General features: G+C 45.0%; 1 protein-coding gene across 2 annotated transcripts; it reads right to left on the bottom strand.

Moving 5' to 3' along the window:
* Nucleotides 1-815: 815 nt before the first annotated feature.
* col1a2 (collagen, type I, alpha 2) lies at nt 816-18,398 on the bottom strand. Of its 2 annotated transcripts, XM_061742677.1 has the most exons (49): nt 18,186-18,398; nt 15,142-15,194; nt 14,613-14,696; nt 14,021-14,080; nt 13,785-13,829; nt 13,636-13,689; nt 13,479-13,532; nt 13,316-13,369; nt 13,157-13,210; nt 12,677-12,730; nt 12,537-12,581; nt 12,339-12,437; nt 12,121-12,174; nt 11,790-11,888; nt 11,344-11,388; nt 10,863-10,961; nt 10,693-10,746; nt 10,483-10,590; nt 10,345-10,398; nt 10,152-10,250; nt 9,917-9,970; nt 9,725-9,823; nt 9,573-9,626; nt 9,358-9,411; nt 9,178-9,231; nt 8,887-8,940; nt 8,739-8,783; nt 8,464-8,562; nt 8,225-8,332; nt 8,079-8,132; nt 7,926-7,979; nt 7,324-7,377; nt 7,172-7,225; nt 6,946-7,053; nt 6,707-6,760; nt 6,541-6,594; nt 6,284-6,445; nt 6,021-6,128; nt 5,130-5,237; nt 4,956-5,009; nt 4,757-4,864; nt 4,599-4,652; nt 3,533-3,640; nt 3,381-3,434; nt 3,073-3,180; nt 2,713-2,956; nt 2,397-2,581; nt 2,039-2,281; nt 816-1,911 (listed from the first exon to the last, which is right to left on the bottom strand). In XM_061742677.1, exons 1-49 carry the CDS (start codon nt 18,265-18,267, stop codon nt 1,765-1,767), a joined length of 4,086 nt encoding a protein of 1,361 aa, XP_061598661.1. In that variant the 5' UTR covers nt 18,268-18,398; the 3' UTR covers nt 816-1,764. The 2 variants fall into 2 exon arrangements, with proteins under 2 accessions (XP_061598661.1, XP_061598660.1); XM_061742676.1 differs by lacking the exons at nt 7,324-7,377; nt 7,926-7,979; nt 8,079-8,132; ... (1 more) ...; nt 8,464-8,562; nt 18,186-18,398 and having other exon boundaries at nt 15,142-15,241.
* Between the last annotated feature and the right edge of the window lie 1,156 nt (nt 18,399-19,554).

Raw genomic sequence — 19,554 nt, 5'->3', positions numbered from 1 at the left:
ATAATCTCTTAACATTGCTTTTCTCAAGGACGAGCTACAGAGGTGTGAGATCACAGACTACAGGAATGACAAACAGTTTCCTTCCATAAGCTATTAGTCTCCTGAATTATCCCAGCTCCAATTCAACTGTTCCTGCAGCATCACCATCACATTGACTGTTGCTATTTTTCTTCAGACAATGTGCACTTTATTTATTTCGTTACACTCAGACTTTCTACTATTGAAGGTATGATCTTAATTTGTCCTAATGCATATCCTTTGTCCTGTTTTGGTTTTGTTTATGTTAAGGAGGGTGGTTGCATGGTTTCAGCATGTATTCTAACCTTCTTGAATATTGACCTACACTGCCCTCTCGTGGTTGTACAAGGTGTTGCAACTCAAAGTCAATACTAAATTACTGTTCCCCTAGTGTTTTTGAAAAAATAATAAATATCGATTATATTCATGCATCACTCCAGTTCAAGCCTTGATCCAAATCATAGAGATTTATTTGGATGCAAAAGCTGTATTATGCCAGAAAAAAGCATCATGAGAGGATGAGTATTTACAAGAAACAATGCACATTAGTAATCACACATTGGCATGGACATTGTAAACAGAAATTTACTATACATCAAAGTTGGACGTATTGCTGAAAGGCAAGGGAAAAGGGGAGGGTAGATCAAATGAATATGGCTTTGCTTCCACAATAGGAAGATGTTTAAGTCAGTGATGACGTATAAATCATCAGCTAAAATAAAACCTGAAAACAAATTTACAGTGACACAGCTGCATCGGTGTTATTAAAACATGAAAGCACTTAAGTCACTGCGTGGTGGGTTTTGGAACATTGGACATGCTTTATTTCAGAACTTTTCACAATTTATTTAAACATCTCACATATACAAAATAGGTACAATAGACTTTGCGATGTCATTGTCTGAGAGAGAAAAAAGGCCGCTGAAAAACCATTTAGAGCTGGATGAATTATGTGCTGTCAGTATGAACACTTGGAGTGGGAACGGAGAAGGGAAAAGCCTGATCGGGAAGGAAAAAAAAAACAACAAAAGGGAAAAACAAACTTCTAGGAAAAAAAACAGAACAGAAACTAAACAAAAGGAGAAAAAAAAAAAAAAACAGACATTAGGTTTTGAAACATTCCACCTGCTTAAAATGGGGAGGATCAGTGGGAATAAATGCAGGACTCCTCAAAGGTCAATACAAAGTAATACAGTAAAAAGTGGTTCGCTCCACAGCTGCATAATAGCACCATCGATTGCTGCTTCAAGTACGTAACTAAGCACCTTCCAATATGGGACAAAGCTTGAAGCAGTAGAAGTCTTAACATCTCCGTTGTGGACCTGGGTTTCGTCAATAGTATTTTCTTTACGTACAGGCATGAGGTAGTTCAAACCTTTTTCTTGGAGATTGTGGATTTAAACCTCCTCTTTGGAAGACATACAAAGACCACAAAGTGATGCACACTTTCAGCATTTTTATTACACTTCTTTTATTTTTTACAAAAAGATGACATGATGTCCCACAACAAGGTGTTTTCCCGCGTCCCTTTGGGTGGCTGTATTAATTTGCATTGCACAAAAAACTCCATTCAGTCCGCCTTAGTCCTTTCCGATAGTTGCCCATCTTAAACAAGTGGATGCTCTGAGAAAAATCAGCATTCAGTATAAAAAAACAACACAAAAAGAAGGGCAGGGCTGAGATTTGGGGGTTCTTTTTTTCTCGTTCTTTCTCTCTTTTTTTGGTGTTAATTTAACATGAGTCTATTTATTTGAAACAGACTGGGCCAATGTCCAAGCCAAACTCCTGTTCAGCTCCACCAATGTCCAAAGGTGCAATGTCGAGAACGGGCAGGCGAGTTGGTTTATTTGTTCTGTACTCAATCACTGTCTTGCTCCACTCACCAGTGTGTCTCTGCAGGGAGGACGGGAAGAAAAGGAAAAGGTTACATATCAAAATAGTGAGGTGGAGCTGAGGTGTGACTGAAGCACACTGCAATGTCTGAATAAAGCAACTAAGGATGAGAAGGGGATCTACTCACAGTGCAGCCGTCCTCCAGCACGGAGAAGGTGAAGCGGCTGTTGCCCTCGGCCCTGAGCTCCACGTCGTTGGAGCCCTGGAGCACCATGGCCTTCTTCAGGCTGCCGGTCTCACCGTCCATGTAGGCAACGCTGTTCTTGCAGTGGTAGGTGATGTTCTGGCTAGCGTGGTTGGAAAGCAGGCGCATGAAAGCAAGCTGGGTGGCCATGCTCTGGGGGCTGAGGGTCTCGTCGTTGTAGGTGAACTGCAAGATGGGAAAAAAAGAGCAATCAATATTTTGAGCGAGGAATATATTACAGTATGTTATTTTCTGGTCTTATTTGACTGTGTGGTGTCGAGTAAAGGAGTACGCGTCTCACCTCGGTACCGCCGTTGATGGTCTCTCCGAACCAGACGTGCTTCTTGGCCTCGGTGCTTCTGAACCAGTTCTTGCGGGCGATGCTTCCGGGGTGGGCGTGGATGCAAGTCTCGCGGGTGTCGAAGTTGCAGAAGACCTTGATGGCATCATTGATGCATCCCTGGTTGGGGTCGATCCAGTAGAATCCTACAGAAGAAGATTAAACCGTGTCTTATTTTTCCAGTTTGATGAGATTCAATATTACACATATAGATTCCAAAAGACACCCTAAGGTTTTATATTTGTACCATGCGATCATCGGATGAAGTGTAGCTTACCGGTGGTCCATTCGGGGTGGCTGAGCTTGATGTCACGGCAGGTACGGGCGGGGTTCTTCCTGGATCCCTCGGGGGTGAGCATGTTCTCGATCTGACTGTTCAGGGACTTGATGGTGGCATCGACCTCGAAGTCCTTGGCTCTCAGAGCGGGCTGATCAGCTCTGTACTCATCGTATCCGGAGACATCATATCCACCACCAGAGCTACCGGGAGGTCCGGGGAGTCCAGGGGCTCCAGGAGGACCCTGAGGTGGATAAGACGGTGAATTGACGGGCAGACGGAGGCTTAACCTGGAACCTTTGTCTTTAAGGCTCCGGTCATTGAAATGATGAACATCAGAGGTTATAAATTCAAGCTTACGGATGGTCCAGAAGTTCCAGGGGGTCCACGGGCACCAGGAGAACCGACAGAGCCATGGGAACCAGATCTACCATCCTTACCAGCAGGTCCATGTGGGCCGCTAGCTCCCTTAAGAAGAAATCATCACAATACACGGTCAAAGGACGTTTTTAACGGAAATTCTCAATCAAACACGTCTCAAAACCTTCCCCCCTTAACCTTTCCTTTTGATATTTGAAGAATGTGACATGCTAAAGAGGCTAACTTCTCATCTAGGGTTCTGTAGGGACTGCAGGTAAGAACATAGAAACATGTAGGCGTCCACTCACTCTGGGTCCAGAAGGTCCGGTTGGGCCAGCAGCTCCAGAGTCTCCGGGAGGTCCCTGGATGAAGAGAAAAATACAGGGATGAGCGACACAGCAGTCACGGGGCGACCCATCTCCATATGATCCCGGTCCATTGTGTGGATGAGGACACTCACAGAAGGTCCGGGCATGCCCTGGAGACCAGGATGTCCGCGCAGACCCTTCATGCCTCTCTCTCCCTTGTCTCCAGCACCTCCCTTCTCACCACGGCCTCCGGCAGGTCCCTAGAAAAACGCCAGACGCACACTCATTCAGCAACATCACATCGCTAGGGCTTGGAAATAAATGTAGTGGAGAGCTTGCAGCTTGAACAAAGCTGTGTCTGAATCAAGGGCGTAGGTTTGGTCTCAACATTGGTAGGGACAATATAACAGCATAACCTGCATGTACTTTTTGCTGGGGACGGGACATTAATAAGACCAAACAGATTGGGTGAACGGGGGTCAGGGCTACATTTGTCACGAATATGAACCTAATTAATTGATAGGCTAAATGATCAATGCAAAATAAATCTGCATTGACTTATACTGTGTATAATGTGTATTGGTTCACCTGATAGACGGTTCCATTCAAACCTTTGTTTTCAAAAACTACTAAAGAAACATTTGAAAACTTCCAGAATATTCCAAGATTTTATTAGCAATTTAAATTGCAATATTTGAACAAAACTTAAATTATATTAAGATACACAATAAATACAAACTTATTAATAATCTCTTAACTACTACTTAACCTATATGGAACTACATGTTAGCCTACATGGTCCTTCACCACAAGCGTAATACATTGCTTTAATTGGTTGTCTCTTTCACCTTCTTTTCCCTTATTTTCATTTGTAAAATGCATCAGTGGGTTGAGCAATTATGGAAAAAAATGGTCAAGTCATCAGCCAATCAAACGTGCGTTTGAGGAAAAATAAAATGGACCGGCAAATTCAGCAAGTGAAAAGGGGTAAATGTAAGTCTGAACATAATGAAAATAATTCACTTAATGATGTGAGGGTCAATTCTATCCTTACAACATTTGGGAAGACAATCTAAATTACCTTTATATCTTACTTGCATTATATCATTATATAATGCAAGTAAGGTTGGTGGGGACAATTTGAGCCTCCTGAAAAGTTGGTAGTGTTATGTCCCTCCCGTCCCTATGCAAACCTACGCCCTCGGTCTGAATACTCACGGCTTGGCCTCTAGCTCCAGCAGCACCAACAGCTCCGGCGGGGCCTCCGGGGCCCTAGGACACGTGGAAAGAACAATGAGTAGGCGCAAGCAGAGGATTGTAGATGCAAAATGATTTCACTGAAACACCGGAATTCAATATATTGAAGAAATAATTACAGATTCTCCGCGGTTTCCAGGTCGGCCAGCACCTCCGGAGGGTCCGGCGGGTCCAGGGGCACCAGCGAGTCCCAGAGATCCAGGAGATCCAGGCTCTCCACGGTCTCCCTAAGCACAGAGGGGCAGGGCAAGTGCGGGTCAGGGCCCGGTACGTGTGGGTGTGGTCCGCAATCCAAACAGGTGTATCCGAGGTCCTTACCTTGAATCCAGCGGCACCGGGGCGGCCAGGGGGTCCATCGTTGCCAGGGCTACCCTGTGGGTGGCAAAAAATATTAGTAACTAGCAGATCTTTAAACCTCAAACACGTCAAAAGCAACTTTCTGGTACCGGTTACTAAAAATCCCTCATCCTTTTTGAACATGCTTCAGCTTACCTCACGTCCAGCCTCTCCCTGAGGTCCGGTCATACCAGGCATGCCGCTGTTTCCAGAGGGGCCACGGGCTCCAGGGGGACCAGCGGGTCCAACTCTACCAGCATCTCCCTGTGACAGGATACAGAGCAAAACAGTGGGTCAAATACAAGTAAATGCCGTATAACGCTCTGCAACACCTCAACGATACGTGGTGCACATGTGGGGGAGGTAAGGATGTGATACAGAGGCAGATAAGATGTTACAGAATAACAAATCACCTATTGAAGACTTGTTTCAGTTCAAACAAATTACCAAGTGGGCACCACTTTAAATGATTAAAGGGGCCACATTAGGCTTTTCTGTGTTGTAACAATGAATTATCATCTTGCACAGGGAGACAGAGGCAAAGAAAATGTATTATTATTATTATTATTAGTCCTATCACTGGCTCTGTCTTACGTAAGATAGTGTCATTTCCTTATAAGGTCAAGTTCCTACCAACAAGAAGACACCTAAGCGAGCTAACGGTTACCGAGCACTGCCTGTAGCAGAATCCTCTCATTCTCCAGCATGTCTTCTTGAGTCTGTCTTGATAATGCAGCTGTCACGGCTACCGGATCTGAGCTAGTCTAACACTGATGTACATCTTCTTCCTCTTCTGGCTTTGCCCTTTGGACCATCTGTTTCCACCTCCTGCCACCAGTTTTATTGAACTTGACATATGTTTTACAGCAGGTACCCTGACTGACATAACCTCTCACATTTATCCTGGCTACTTAGAGGCGCTACAAGAAAACGGGCCCCTTGGTGGATGGGTTCTAGCACTGATGTCCGTGCATATTTAACAAACATGTCGTAGCTTTTAACGCTTCAATGTTTAGGTAAAACAGTAAGAGTTAATTTTGTTCTTACGAGAATTCCAGCAGCACCGGGAAGACCACGATCTCCTCTGGCACCAGGCAGACCAACGAATCCTTGAAGACCAAGAGGACCAGATGTTCCAGCGGTACCGGGTGCTCCCTAGACAAATGCACAAGGGTTTACAATCAGAAAAGCATCCGTTGATGAAGGCGGTCTATATGTTCACTTGGTGATTGTTTTGGGCGCAACTTAAGCCGTTCTCAGAATTTCGGCTCTCTGCAGTCGCTCCCAACTTGAAGCAGAACCAGACTTACAGCAGGACCGGACTCTCCGGGGGATCCCTTCTCTCCGGGGGGACCAGGTGGTCCGATCAATCCCTGTGGGCCGGAAGGACCAGCGGAACCGACATCACCACGGCCTCCACGAGGGCCATCCTTGCCAGCGAGACCAGAGGGGCCGGGAGGGCCGACGATGCCCTGTGAACGGAGAAAAGGAAGCCAATGAGTTAAAGTTAAGGCCGTGTGCGTGTTTATGAATGACAAATAAATGTTAATTCAAACTGAGTACTCACAGCAGGACCAGCAGCACCAACTCTACCAGCAGCACCAGGGAAACCAGTCAGACCCTGTCCAGAAACACACGCTCAATAAACAGACGTCCTGGCTAACATCTGGTATAACTTTGTGTATGTGTGTGTATGTTATTCAAAGCGACTAAATGTGTGTTTATATACTTACAGATGGGCCAGTGTCTCCACGAGCACCAGCAGGTCCAGATGGGCCAGAAGCTCCCTAAACAGATCAGACATCAGCATCACTTATATCTGTTAAAACTACAATCCTTAACTTTATGATCATGCAAATAAACTAATATGTGAATCAACTCTGTGGCTGGATTTTCATTGGATGGTTGATTAATTGACAAACATTTGCACTGGTGTGTGTGTGTGTGAGTGTGTGTGTGTGGGTTTACTCACAGGGGGTCCACTCTGTCCAGCGGGTCCGGCAGGGCCGGCGGCGCCAACCTCTCCCTTTCCACCACCAGGTCCACGCTCTCCTCTTGCTCCAGGCTGACCATCAGCACCCTGTAGGTGGGAAGGAACATGGCGGGGTCAGCATCAGAGCCAGCTTGTGTGCATCAAATGATCTGGATACGTTTCTGATGATCAGAGTGCATTTTGAGGGGATTAGTGTCAGACTTACAGGGGGTCCGGAGAATCCAGAGGGTCCAGCAGGTCCAACCTCTCCACGCTCTCCCTGTGGAGAACAGGCGGCCGGTTAGAAAGGTCGGCCTAATGATGTATATAATGACGACATAATGACCTAAAGGGGTTGAGATGAGTAAAGCTACTTACAGATGCTCCACGAACTCCAGCGGGGCCAGCAGGTCCGAAGGAACCGCTCTCACCCTGGAGGAAACAACACTCAGGTCAGAACTGTTCCACCTCCACCAGCTAACGATCAGTCGATGAAATGTGGATTTCCAGTGTGCTTATGCTTTTATTTTTACAGATGTGAATGTGGTTCACAGCTGAGCAGTTTGCCTCTCACAGAACATTTTCCAGGATGGATCAAAACAGAGTGATTTGAAATTTCCACTAAAAAAGACCCAAAAATGTATAATATCGCTGGAAAACCTTTACCCGCTTGCTACGTTTAATCACCTGTATGACTAATGTCATTTTGGGTTTGAGGTCAGTTGTAGGGCACAAATGCAAATTAATTAGATGCAGATATATAAGTGCTGTAGTTTCATAAAATGGCCATCAGATGGCAATATTGATGCTGTAGCTAGTGATATGAGACTGTGGTGGGGGGGCGGGGGGGCTGCTGTCGGGTCTAAATGTAACATTTGTTTATATTACAGACAACATCCTACATACATGCCATGTTTTGTTTCTGTCAGGTATGTTTTTTAAACTTTTATTTTCAAGTTGTAATCATTACATGAATATACCTTATCACCGTTGGCTCCGGTGGGTCCGGGAGGTCCAGCAGGTCCAGGTCCGCCCTAGTAAGAGAAAGGAAGGGACAGTCAGGTAAGGGTGCTGTCTAAAATACTCAGAAAGTAACCGTGTTTCCTCAAGAAGAAGAGGAGGGTTTAACTTACACGGGATCCATCTCTGCCTCCGTTTCCGTCGGGGCCTCTGTGTCCGGGCTCTCCCTGGCGGACAAAAGAAAAGACATTGTGAAACAAACAGTTACCAAGAGAAATGATACACTGGTGAATGATGAGCCTATCTGCAGGCCAATTACCTTCTCTCCCTTGGGTCCAGGAGTACCACCTGCTCCACGCTCACCGGGCATGCCACCAGGTCCCTGATGTCCAGGGCCACCGTTAGCACCAACAGCACCAGGCTCTCCCTGCAGATGGACAGCACAAACTCATGGTTATTTCCTATCTTTTTTTACTGGTGCTTTCCTCAATTTTGCTGTATTTTTTTTCTTTCTTTTCCCCCTACTTGCAACTTCCTATTGCTATGCCATCATCTTACCTTGCCACCATCAGGTCCAGGGGCTCCAGCGGGTCCACGGGGTCCAATAGCGCCCTGAGCTCCAGAAGCTCCAGCAGCACCGGGGTTACCACGCTCTCCCTGCAGGATCACACAGTTTCATTCAACTCAATGTTGTACTTTACAGACAAAAGTAAACTAGTTTATAGAAGTTTCTATTCAAGCCCAATTAAATACCGTCAAATATAATCAAAATATGTGAAATGAGGTCCAGTTTAATCCAGTTATGATCAATATGCACGTCCATGTGATCTCACCTTGGCACCTGAGGGTCCAGCAGCTCCCTGGTCTCCGGGGATTCCCTACAGAGACACAACCGCCGGGTTAGAGTTGGACTTCACAGCCATCCTAACTGTCATTTTTCTGCACGTTGACTGTGCTGAAACTCCGTTTGTGTTCACTTACTCTGTCTCCAGCCTTGCCAGCCTCTCCACCAGGTCCAGCGGGTCCAGGCAGGCCCTGAAAACATTGCGTATTGACATCAGACGCAGCGGGGTCAACAGGAAGGAAGCGAATAAGTTGGTTTTACGATGATCATGTTTTAAGCTTCCTTTTACAATTAGATTAATACATCAGACCAAATGTAGCTGCAAAAGGTTTCTATTATTTTCTATTTTTATTTATTTATTTCTCACACAACATCACAATGCACCCACTAATTGGTAGTTTATGAAGAGACAAATGATGGATCCGAACCTGGAAACCAGGAGCTCCGGAAGGTCCCTGCTCTCCCTTATCTCCGGCGCCGCCCTACGCAAAGAAAGACAGAAAAGAATGGTTATCGCTGTCACAAAGGGTTTGGTGATGGTCAGAGCCACGTGTTGCATTTGATACAAAACATGATTGAGGTGCATCTAAGAACATTATCACACTTACAGCAGGTCCCATGGCGCCAGTGCCTCCATTGTTACCATCAGCTCCGGGGGCACCCTGAACACAAGAGAGAGGAACAGGACAAATGAGGGAACGGCTCAGGGATTCTTCAGTGGCAGATAACAAGGACGTGTCTGGATTATTTGTCATATTGCACAAAATGCGTTTCCATTTTGAAGAAGTTGCAGTAATCAGACAGGATAAGGTTTCTGACTTACTCTCAGTCCAGTGGGGCCAGTAGCTCCCTTATCTCCAGGCTTGCCGGCCTCTCCCTGAGATAAAAGACGGGTTAAGAACAGGTTTGTGTAAGATTGAAACAGGACCTGGTTCAAGATGCTTATTTTAAGGTCTTTGTTGGATTTCTGCTTACAGAAGGTCCTTTGGGTCCAGGGAACCCGATGGTTCCAGGCTGGCCTCTAGGTCCGGTGGGGCCGGGAGGTCCAGAGCGTCCATCTTGTCCAGCAGGACCCTAGAAGACGAAGCAAAACAAGCAACAGTTGGTCATGAAGATCACGTAATGAGACCAGCAGATACCCGTGTATCAGAAAGATGTTGCACTCACAGCAGGTCCCTCCTTTCCTGGGGGTCCAGAGCTGCCGGGGCTTCCTGGAAGTCCCTATAGAAACATAGGACAACCATTAATATTTCCACAATTAATGACAGCGATTGTAACTAAGGGCTCAGTTGTTTATTTTTACTTTTCAAATTCACTTCGCTAGGCTATCAGTTAGCTATAAACTCATTCTGCCTTCGGGGCACCATGATGACTCAACAACGACATCTCGGAGAAGACTCACCCTGAGACCAGCTGGGCCGGGCTCACCAGCACGACCAGCATCTCCGGGGGGTCCACGGGATCCACCGCCACCGGTGGCACCACGAGCACCAGGCATACCCTACGGAAATGAGGGAAACGATAAACCATGAGGAGAACAAATAAAAACACACCCCATGGCTGAATGCTGCCTGTCTCGGGATGGTTGTACTCACAACGGGGCCAGTTCTTCCATCGGGACCGGGCAGACCACGGCCGCCTGGAGAACCCTGAAGAAGAGACACATACGTCAACACCTACTCTCGGCAACGCCACTCGTGTCTCGTGATTGAGGATGATGGTGCGGTACTCACTCTAGCTCCACGGTTGCCAGAAGGGCCAGTGGCTCCAAGCTCACCAGTGGGTCCTCTCTTTCCCTCCTCACCCTGGGGTCCGGGGGTTCCCTGGGCTCCAGCGTTACCCTGAAGAAGTCGACAGAGGAGTTGAGGGTCGTGAACAACGCTTGCAGAGGTTTTGGGATGCATTTTAGGGGAAATTTCAAATTGATCAAAATAAGAACTTACGGGCTCTCCTTTGGGACCGCCGTCTCCCTTGATACCCTGAGCACCAGGATCTCCCTAAAATACATGGAGATAAACAAGTAGATTTAAAATCCAGTCCATTTCTGTGAACAATTACTGCTCTGCTCCTTGTATCTGCATGTTAGGGTGTGTGTTATGTTGGTGTTACTCACAGCAAGGCCTCTTGGTCCAGCAGAACCCTGAGGTCCCTGGGGTCCAGGTCCTCCTCTTGGTCCAGGGAAGCCAGGGGCTCCAGAAACACCAGGGGTACCCTTAACAACAGGCATGGAGAGAGCTCAGCACGATGGTTCCACAAGTCTAGCATCTTTCTTTTTGATTTAAAAAAAACAACTGCTTCCACAGCAGTGACAGCAAAGGCAATGCTGATATTGTTTTCACTTCCTATTCTGTATGTACACTTGTGTGTGTGATCAATTATGCCGGAGAAAGCATTTGGGAATATATTTATGTGCGTGCATCTGGCCAGTCTTTGTCAATGCATCCAGATATGAGGTGGATGAGGTGTATAAACTTCTCAAGATGCATCTGAGCATCACAGCAGATGTGACGCCATTGCAAAATGATTTCTACTCATGTTGTCTGTACACTAAAGTATAATCTCACACAAATATCTGTTATAACTCGGATACTTACAGCGGCTCCCTTGGCTCCGTTCAGACCATTAACACCGGGATTTCCCTGAAGGAAAAGGACAAGAGATCAGAGATCAATCTACTGCAAGAATGTGCAATTAAACTAAGATTATTATAACTGGCTGTTCTGATGCCAAACAAGGTAAAAAACTAAAACTAAATGTCATTATCAAGAGCTATTAAAAAAAAAAGAGTTAATTTCTATTTTTGTGTCTCTGTTTTAACTTAATATTTTACACCAACATTACAATGTAATAAGAAAAATAAGCAGCTTGTTCAATATAAGACTCCATGCTAAAAGTCAAAATGTCAATATTTTTAGTCGAAACAGAGCTCTGGAACTGATGTATGTTGTCTTTCATGTCACAGAGATGGAATTGAAGAATTAAAGTCAAGTCAACACCTGAGAAGAAAATAAAGAGGGCACCTATTTCTCCATATACTTACAGGTGGACCAATGGGGCCAACGGCACCATTGGGACCGGGCTCTCCTCTGCCTCCCTGAGGTCCAGATGGGCCAGTTGAACCAATAGCTCCAATCTCTCCCTGTTAACAACAGAAATTGACCCACACTCAATCAATGTATCCATATTATTCTGTGATAATAAAACATAATCTAGAAAGGAAATCTTGTATTGAGTTTGAGTATTAAAAAATAAAAGACTTGAAATGTGCATTCATTCCCAAAGGGAGATTGTGTAAGAAAAAGCTCTGGGATGGGTTTCATTTTCTGGCCATTGTGGCAGACTGTGGCAACAGGAAGTGACATCACACCCACCTTGGGGCCTGGACCACCGGGGAAACCTGGGGGACCGGCAGAACCCATGGGACCCTAGAAGAGATAAAAGTATGTCCTGAAACATGTCATGAAGGTCAAAGTTGATATCAACTCTGCAGAGTAGTTGTAATTGCAGTTCATATTTTCCATGATTTATTGATTTAAATAGCCCCCGAAGTTCAGACAGAATATGCATCCCGATGAAAGGGTTAACTTACGGCGGGGCCGGAGGGTCCAACGTTGCCATCAGAACCACGAGAACCAGTGGGGCCAGCAGGGCCGGGGCGACCTCTCTCTCCAGCCAGACCACGAGAACCCTAAAGACAAGGCAGACATTAGCTTCGCTGCATGCTGATAAATGATGGGAACCGCTTCAAACACCCGAGGGTTTGTGCCTTTAATGATCAAAAACTTACAGCAAGTCCAGAGCTTCCAGGAGCTCCATGTGCACCGGGCTCACCCTGTAAGAGAAGAAGGACGGATGTGTCAAGTGTGGATCAAAGTGTCAAGCAGAAACGTCTGCAGATGCAAATGTGGAGGTCAGGTGATGTCTTACCTTAGCGCCAGCGGCACCGGCCTCTCCCTTACGTCCATCAAGACCAGTGTAACCCTAAAACACAGGAGCACAGTGAAGCACACAAATCAGAAGGAGGGCAGTGAAGACAATCACGGTTCTTGAGGGACATCTAGCCTTTATAATAGTCTTATGTGTAAAAAAAAAAGGACAAGCCTCATTATAACTGATAAAGATGCTTTTTGCCGTTAAATCTGACTGAAGGGGATGTTTTGCATCTCGCTCTTGCTTGTATGTAGTGTTGTTATCAGTTATGAACCTGCAGGGCCTCAGTGCTGCAGAGGCAGGATGTTAGGACCGTCATCACATCAAGCAGTGCTTGTTATGGGGTGTGATGTTCTTTTACACTGAGGTCAACACTTCACTACTGCGCTGCTTTGGGCCGATGGCTTTGTGGGACTCAGGTGAGCATGAAGGAGAAGGTACATTTCAGGTCAAACACAGGAAAAAATCTCCACTCACTCTGTGTCCCTTCATTCCTGGAAGTCCAGGGGTTCCGGGGAATCCACGAGCACCCTGCAATTCAAAAGGAAAAAGAAAAGTTTAAAATACCTGCTACGTTTGTAATCAATCTGGACATGATAGCTTATCAGGCTCCCTGACTTGCTGAAGACCTCTTACCTGAGGGCCAGAGACACCTCTGTCTCCGGGTTTGCCAGGTCTTCCGTTGTTACCCTGTGAGTTAACGGAGGAGACGTCACTATTTGATCTTTCAGGGACATCAGATCACAGAAGTAGCTCAAAATCCTTTAAGAATATGTTGTGGGGGGGAAAAAATACTTACATCATCTCCTGCTTTGCCAGGGGGTCCGGGTGGGCCACGAGCTCCAATGCCGCCCTTGAACAGAGAAGTAGCGCGTTAAAATCTCGTAGATAAAATGGATTGATTCTTTTTTTTTCCCAAACTCAACAATTGTGAATATTTCGGAGGTTATACTCACAGACTGTCCAGGCTCGCCAGGCTCGCCAGGGTGTCCTGTGTGTCCCTGAGGTCCCTGTTGAATGAAAAGAGGTTCAGCAATTAGCCGCGATGCATAAACATTTCAAGAGATGCTAAAATAGGCTGAATTTTAGCAAATGTTGTGCTTACGGGAGGTCCGGGAGGTCCAGGAGGGCCTCTGGGACCCATCAAACCCTACAGAGGAACAAGAAAAACAATCGGTAATCACATGTAAATGAAGTTTTCCTGAAGCCTTTTCTATTTTGAACATTACTGGCTAAAAGTAAATTCAAATATATTGTCTTGCAAAGGCATATCTACAATATAGCTGAACTTATGACTGGAAATGTGTGATTTGGAGTTGGATGAAACACAGCAGCCCTCACCATTGGTCCGGGGCCGGGATCAGGGGCTTTTGCACCACCATCGTACTGAGCAGCAAAGTTCTGTAGGGAAAGTAGAAACACAGATTAATTATGATGATTAACACATGAAGTACTGAAGGAATAAACAGTATAAAAAAAACACACAATTCAAAAACTTCCAGGTAAATCACTAAAGTTACTGTGCAGACCTGAAGGGCCAGTATTTTAAACACGCTTAAGTTTAACATTTCAGTACACATCTGCACTCGTTGTGGCTTGAGAATTTATAAAAAGCATTTAAATCAGTTGATTTAAATCACTAATTTATACCGATGACCTGATTCTGCGTCGTGCATGTGGTGTTCAAATTGATAAAAAAGGACCCAAAAGATAGAAGTTGCACAACTGCCACAAGATTAATGGGGCAGTGAGGTCAACAGAGGTCAGTAAATAAAAATCAAGGTTTTACTGGACTTGTCATGTGCTGCAGTACGGGGCCAGATGTGGGTCAGACGTTTGTCCGTTTTTGTACTTTTCCAGCACATTTTTCCACTTTGAATTGTTTTACCCGAACATGCCCTGGATATTACTGGTGTATAAAGAGAACACTTACTCCTCCGAGTCCAGGGGGGCCAGGGGGGCCAGGAGGCCCATTGGGTCCGGGGTTTCCATTTCTACCACTTTGGCCTGGAAAACCCTGAAAGAAACAGAAGGGATCAGTGAGTGAACATTGCTGTTCCTGATCAGCTGGGGATGTTGGAGGATGCAGCGCGTGAATCCTGCAGGCGCCGACAGGCTGATCTGCTCAATCCTCAAATGTTATGCCATAAACAAACAGATACGCTGGTTTGCAAAACTATGTTACTATTTAACCTAAAGATAAAGTGCAACCGTTCATTTCATGAATAGTTAAAAAAAAAACGAATGTGAATGAAATCGACATCTGTCATGTGTTCACATTATGTCACCGTGACTAGAGTAATGGTTGATGTAAACAAAGGGGTGTGGCCTAGTGAGGTTAATGGGTCATGTGACGTCAACAAACACTTTGCTAAAGAGCTTCATAAATAAACTTCATCAGATGCAGGAATCACGCATTTGCTTGTCAGATGAGAAGGCAGCAGAGTTCAATCTGGACTTACCCTGTCACCTCGAGGTCCTTTGTCTCCTCTGGGACCCTGCGGCAGAGAAATGACTCAGTCAGACCACAACGCAGAGCAGATGGCTCGGTTTATTGCTTTAGCAATGTGTAAAGTCTAAATCATCCCTCCAGCAAAGCAGGCCGCTGCTTTGAATCTACACTATTTATAAGAGCAAGGCATGCACCAGGCTTGTATTATAATCAGGCATACGATGTGACTTCCCCCTGAGGATAAAAAGCCAATCAAAAAGACATTTTAGTGATTCCACCAGAAATCAAAACGATGGCCTGAACATTTCTAATGGAAATGATGCGTCATCTGTCTGACATGCCGCACTTCAGGCATGAAATGACACCTAAGAACAACATTGTGTCCACATCATCTCTTCCCTTCATGCAGGAGAAGATAACTAATTGCAACGTTTACTTGTTTAGACTTCTAAGACTATAGAAAACATGCAGCTCATTGTTTTTTTTCTGCATGAGCGTAATTATTAGTGGTGTCTGCATGCAGGTATTCTGTCATCATGATACTACACATGGAGGAGGAGAGTGGAGTAATGTGCTAATGAGATTAAATGATGAGCGTGTGAACAGACATGCTGAAGATGGTTCATAACCAGACTCCAACCTTTCTTGGCATAAACTAGCGTGTTAGTTTGCAGGACCGGCCACATCCTGACCTGATACCAGAACCCCACAGTGAGTGTTGCAACCTCAACATAATGCTGCTCAAACTGCAAACACTAAGCGTAGAAGTGGTGTTCAGTTCCAAGCAATCTCAATTACAAGCAGAGGAATTCAGTCTTTCTTTTCTTTTTAAAATATGTATTTTTCTATGTGTTCTCCCCATATGACCAATTTCAGCCTGGCCGCACTGATCTGAGACCAGGATTTCGTCTGACAAATATGAGCAAGCCAAGGGGCAGAGGAGGATCCCAAACTGACCCAAAGCCAGCTGCTAGGTGCAAACCTCTCCTCTCTGCTGTCCTCAGAAAGGATCCTTTGTGCCAGGCCCTTTGGGGCCTCAGCACTGCGGTTTTAGCTTTCATTGACACAATCTTTAGCCAATAGGACCCTCACCTTTTCATGGACAGGAAGGGAAAGAAGTATATGAAATAACTCAGTTCGGAGTCAGAAAGCGCTGAACGAAATGCTCTGCTGCGCTTGAGATTGCTCGGACGGTCAAGAAAGGCTGAAACCCTCTTTTACCGGGATGATTCAAAGGGGCAATTTGACCAGGTAACACTGTCTTTAACGTATTTTGACATGGTAGCATGCATAAGTACTAACCGATACTGTGGCATTGTAGAGATGAGGAGGAGGAGGAGGCAGAAGAGGGTGGAGAGGGAGAGAAAAGGGAATACTCTGTTAGAACATTATATACATTTAAGGGTAAAACCTGAAAAAGAAGAAATGTTATTTCCATCCATCCATATACTTGCTAAATGTGCTAACCTCTTCTTAGTGTAATATTTCCCTTTGCTTGTTGAAAAAAAGGTAAAAAAGAAAAGGGTAATGCACACCTGCTGCAGGGTGCTGCTATACTCTGCAGATTGCATGCATTCATATAGAAAATATAAAATACTGGGATAGCTGCAGCAGTCAAAACAATCTGCAGGGATTTTATATTTCATGTAAAACATGTATCCTGAGTCAACTTCACCTGAGCCATTATCTGACACTGAAAATGTAAAATAAATTCCTTGTCAAACCAGAACACATCAAAAACAAACTCAAGCTGCTTCCCCACATATTTGTCTGCTAACACCCTGCTAACTGCCTAAGCCCTGTGTAAAATGTGCCTGAGAGCAATATCTTTTTAGCAAAGCTGACTCCTGTCTAACTGTGTAATGGATGTAGGTCCCAGCGCTGCAGCATTCCTGTTACCAAAGCTCCCGCTGCTAACAGGCCTGAACAGGCAGCTCGTTCCCTTGGGACACGAATAGTTCCTACTGCAAACTAGACAAGGACTAGATCCCTTCCAATGAGACCTGCTACAGATACATTGGTACTTTTGCTGAACTGATACTTTTGCCAAAATGAGTTTTTTGTGATGGAGCTGTTTAGAAACTGAGTTTTAGAGCAATAGGTAAAATAATGTTGTGGTTTTGGTGGCTGATGTTGGCATCTCTCATCTGTATTGCAGGTGTACTTCAGTGGCTCTGGAAGCCTCTGGACCTGCTGGGACTGACACAGCTGGGACCTCCCCATGAACTCGTACATGCCATGCCCCATCTAGTCCATAAGGTGGCGCCCTTGGACGTTGACATCCTTGTGAGACTATTTATTTCTCTAATCTTTATACTAAAACGACATAAAAGTGACCTGGAAGCTCCAAGTCAAATCCATTTATTGTCTAGTTATCTTTAAATGTTTTTTTCTAGATATAATAGATAGTTAAGATAATAGTTAAGAAATTCAAAGTTAATACTATTTGAAAAAAATACATTTAAAAGAATTATTCTATATTTCAGTGCCATGCATGTACTATTTTGAAGAAAAAACGTGTGTTAAGAGGGGAAGAATGAAATTGGTGCCAAGTAGGTGTTTGCACCCACGGCCACCAGGGGGAGCTGTTGTAGTTTCCGACAGCAGAGTTCCAGTCTGGACGTCTGGATGGAACAATGTGTACAACGCCCCACGAAGCCTTTCATCCCATATCTCAAAGAAAATGCACAGCTAGTCTACTTTTAAAGCTCAACATGCATTGGAAGTTGTGAAAATACACTAACATGGCAACATAAATAATCTTTCTTAAAAGAAAAGAAAAGAAAAGAAAAAAACTTTTTTTTTCTTTTTTTCAGCAGCGCAACTTCTCCCCCTCGGAAACTAATCTCATCATAATTGTATCCTTGGAAAAAGTGAATAATCCTCAGCATGAGCTCAGTCCATTGAGTTTTATTCAGCAGCGTTTAGATCTGTCTTCAGACTGACCATCATGGAAGTCCCAAACAAAAGCCAAGCGACAGATCCTCAAGCAGTGAGCCCCGAAAAAAAAGAACAAAAAAAGGAAAAAGAAAAATATCCATCATAGAGAAAGACATTTGAACTTACATTGACATGATGCTAGGTATGAAGTTACTGCAAGCAGCAACAGAATCCGGGTATCCACAAAGCTGAGCATGTCTAAACAGACATGCAGACTCCTTGTGCCGCTTAGCCCCTGTTTTTGAACCACCTTTCAAGCAGGCATACAGTTATGGTGACGATAGTAACTCCAAGCTTTGCAGGGACCTGCTGCCGTGATGCTAGAATAATAAAGTCCTATCAGGCCTATTTATACGGCAGGAGGGTCCCTGGTCTGCGTGTCAAAAGTCAGCCCACCGGCCAATGAGAGAGGAGAAACCCAATCTGACTCCCATCCCTCCTGTGCTCGGAGCAGTCATGTGGTCCTGCATCTCCCTGCCTTCTCTCCACCAGAACGCGTTTGGCAAAGCTTTGGCGATGATGACGAGTGCAACGTTTTAATTAGATCCATTCTTTTTGAGGACGTGGACAGCGTCGAGGTTTAAAAGGGAGATGGAGGCCTACATTTTCCCCTCTATTTATGGGTTGCTTGCAGTCAATCCGGAGGCTGCGGGCTGAGACGCGGGCCCCGGCCGGGCATTCAACCCAGCGCGCTGTGCGTAAAAGTGTGCCCGCTCCTCGGCGCACATCGATGGGCATTATTTGGCACGGCGAGGACCATGGTCCTTCTTTTCCGCGCTGGATTTTATAGTGACTATAATGAAAAAGAGTGGCAATGTAATCTGATTGATTTTTCTTGATCTATTTTATTGGAATTCGGTTGGATTTGGGTTTTTGCGCACGGATTTGCAGAAATTTCCAGAAGCGCAACTTTTCCATTGCAGGGGAAGACAATCTAGTGGCGATGTCAATTTTGTGCTAAATGCGGCGCTGCCAATAATATTCTTCACACGGCAACGCAGATACTATCTTCTTTCCACACAAATTGCACACGTATGCACCAAGCATTCCTGCAAGTGTTTCAGTTGTGTTTTAAAATAAAGCCTTTTCCGTGATGACTTTATTCTCATTTACTCTGTCAGAGATGCAGGATTTATAGCCTGTCATGTCACATCACACCCCCTAAAATAAATTGAATAAATGTTGTGACACACAGTACTAGGAGCGCTTCTCACTTTCAAAAGGCAGATTTGAGGAGATATCTGGTTTCAGCCTCTCCTGCTCACTCTTTCAGCAGCTTTTACCTGCCCACATGACCAGACATGCCAGCTTCTCCTCTATTACTTCAATGGGCCTCTTCTTGCCTTAATCAAAGTCACTTAGAGCATAAACGTGGTCAAATGTAGTTTTGATTTCAGCGTGTTAATGCCATACTTTCAATAAAAGGAACAATATAAGCTTTTTGTTCAGTTCATTCACTTTTTCTTAACCCTCAAAACCCTAA

This window comes from Cololabis saira, chromosome 15 (assembly GCF_033807715.1).
Source record: "Cololabis saira isolate AMF1-May2022 chromosome 15, fColSai1.1, whole genome shotgun sequence".
NCBI lineage: Eukaryota > Metazoa > Chordata > Actinopteri > Beloniformes > Belonidae > Cololabis > Cololabis saira.
This window is presented reverse-complemented; position numbering and strand designations above follow the sequence as displayed.

Coding starts and splice junctions, on each gene's coding strand:
- col1a2 (XM_061742677.1), bottom strand. CDS start 18,267: ATGCTCAGCTTTGTGGATACCCGGATTCTGTTGCTGCTTGCAGTAACT. Junction 6,595..6,706: donor GTGGAGACACTGGCCCATCT/GTAAGTATATAA, acceptor GTTTCTGGACAG/GGTCTGACTGGTTTCCCTGG. Junction 2,282..2,396: donor CCATCAACGGCGGTACCGAG/GTGAGACGCGTA, acceptor CCCATCTTGCAG/TTCACCTACAACGACGAGAC.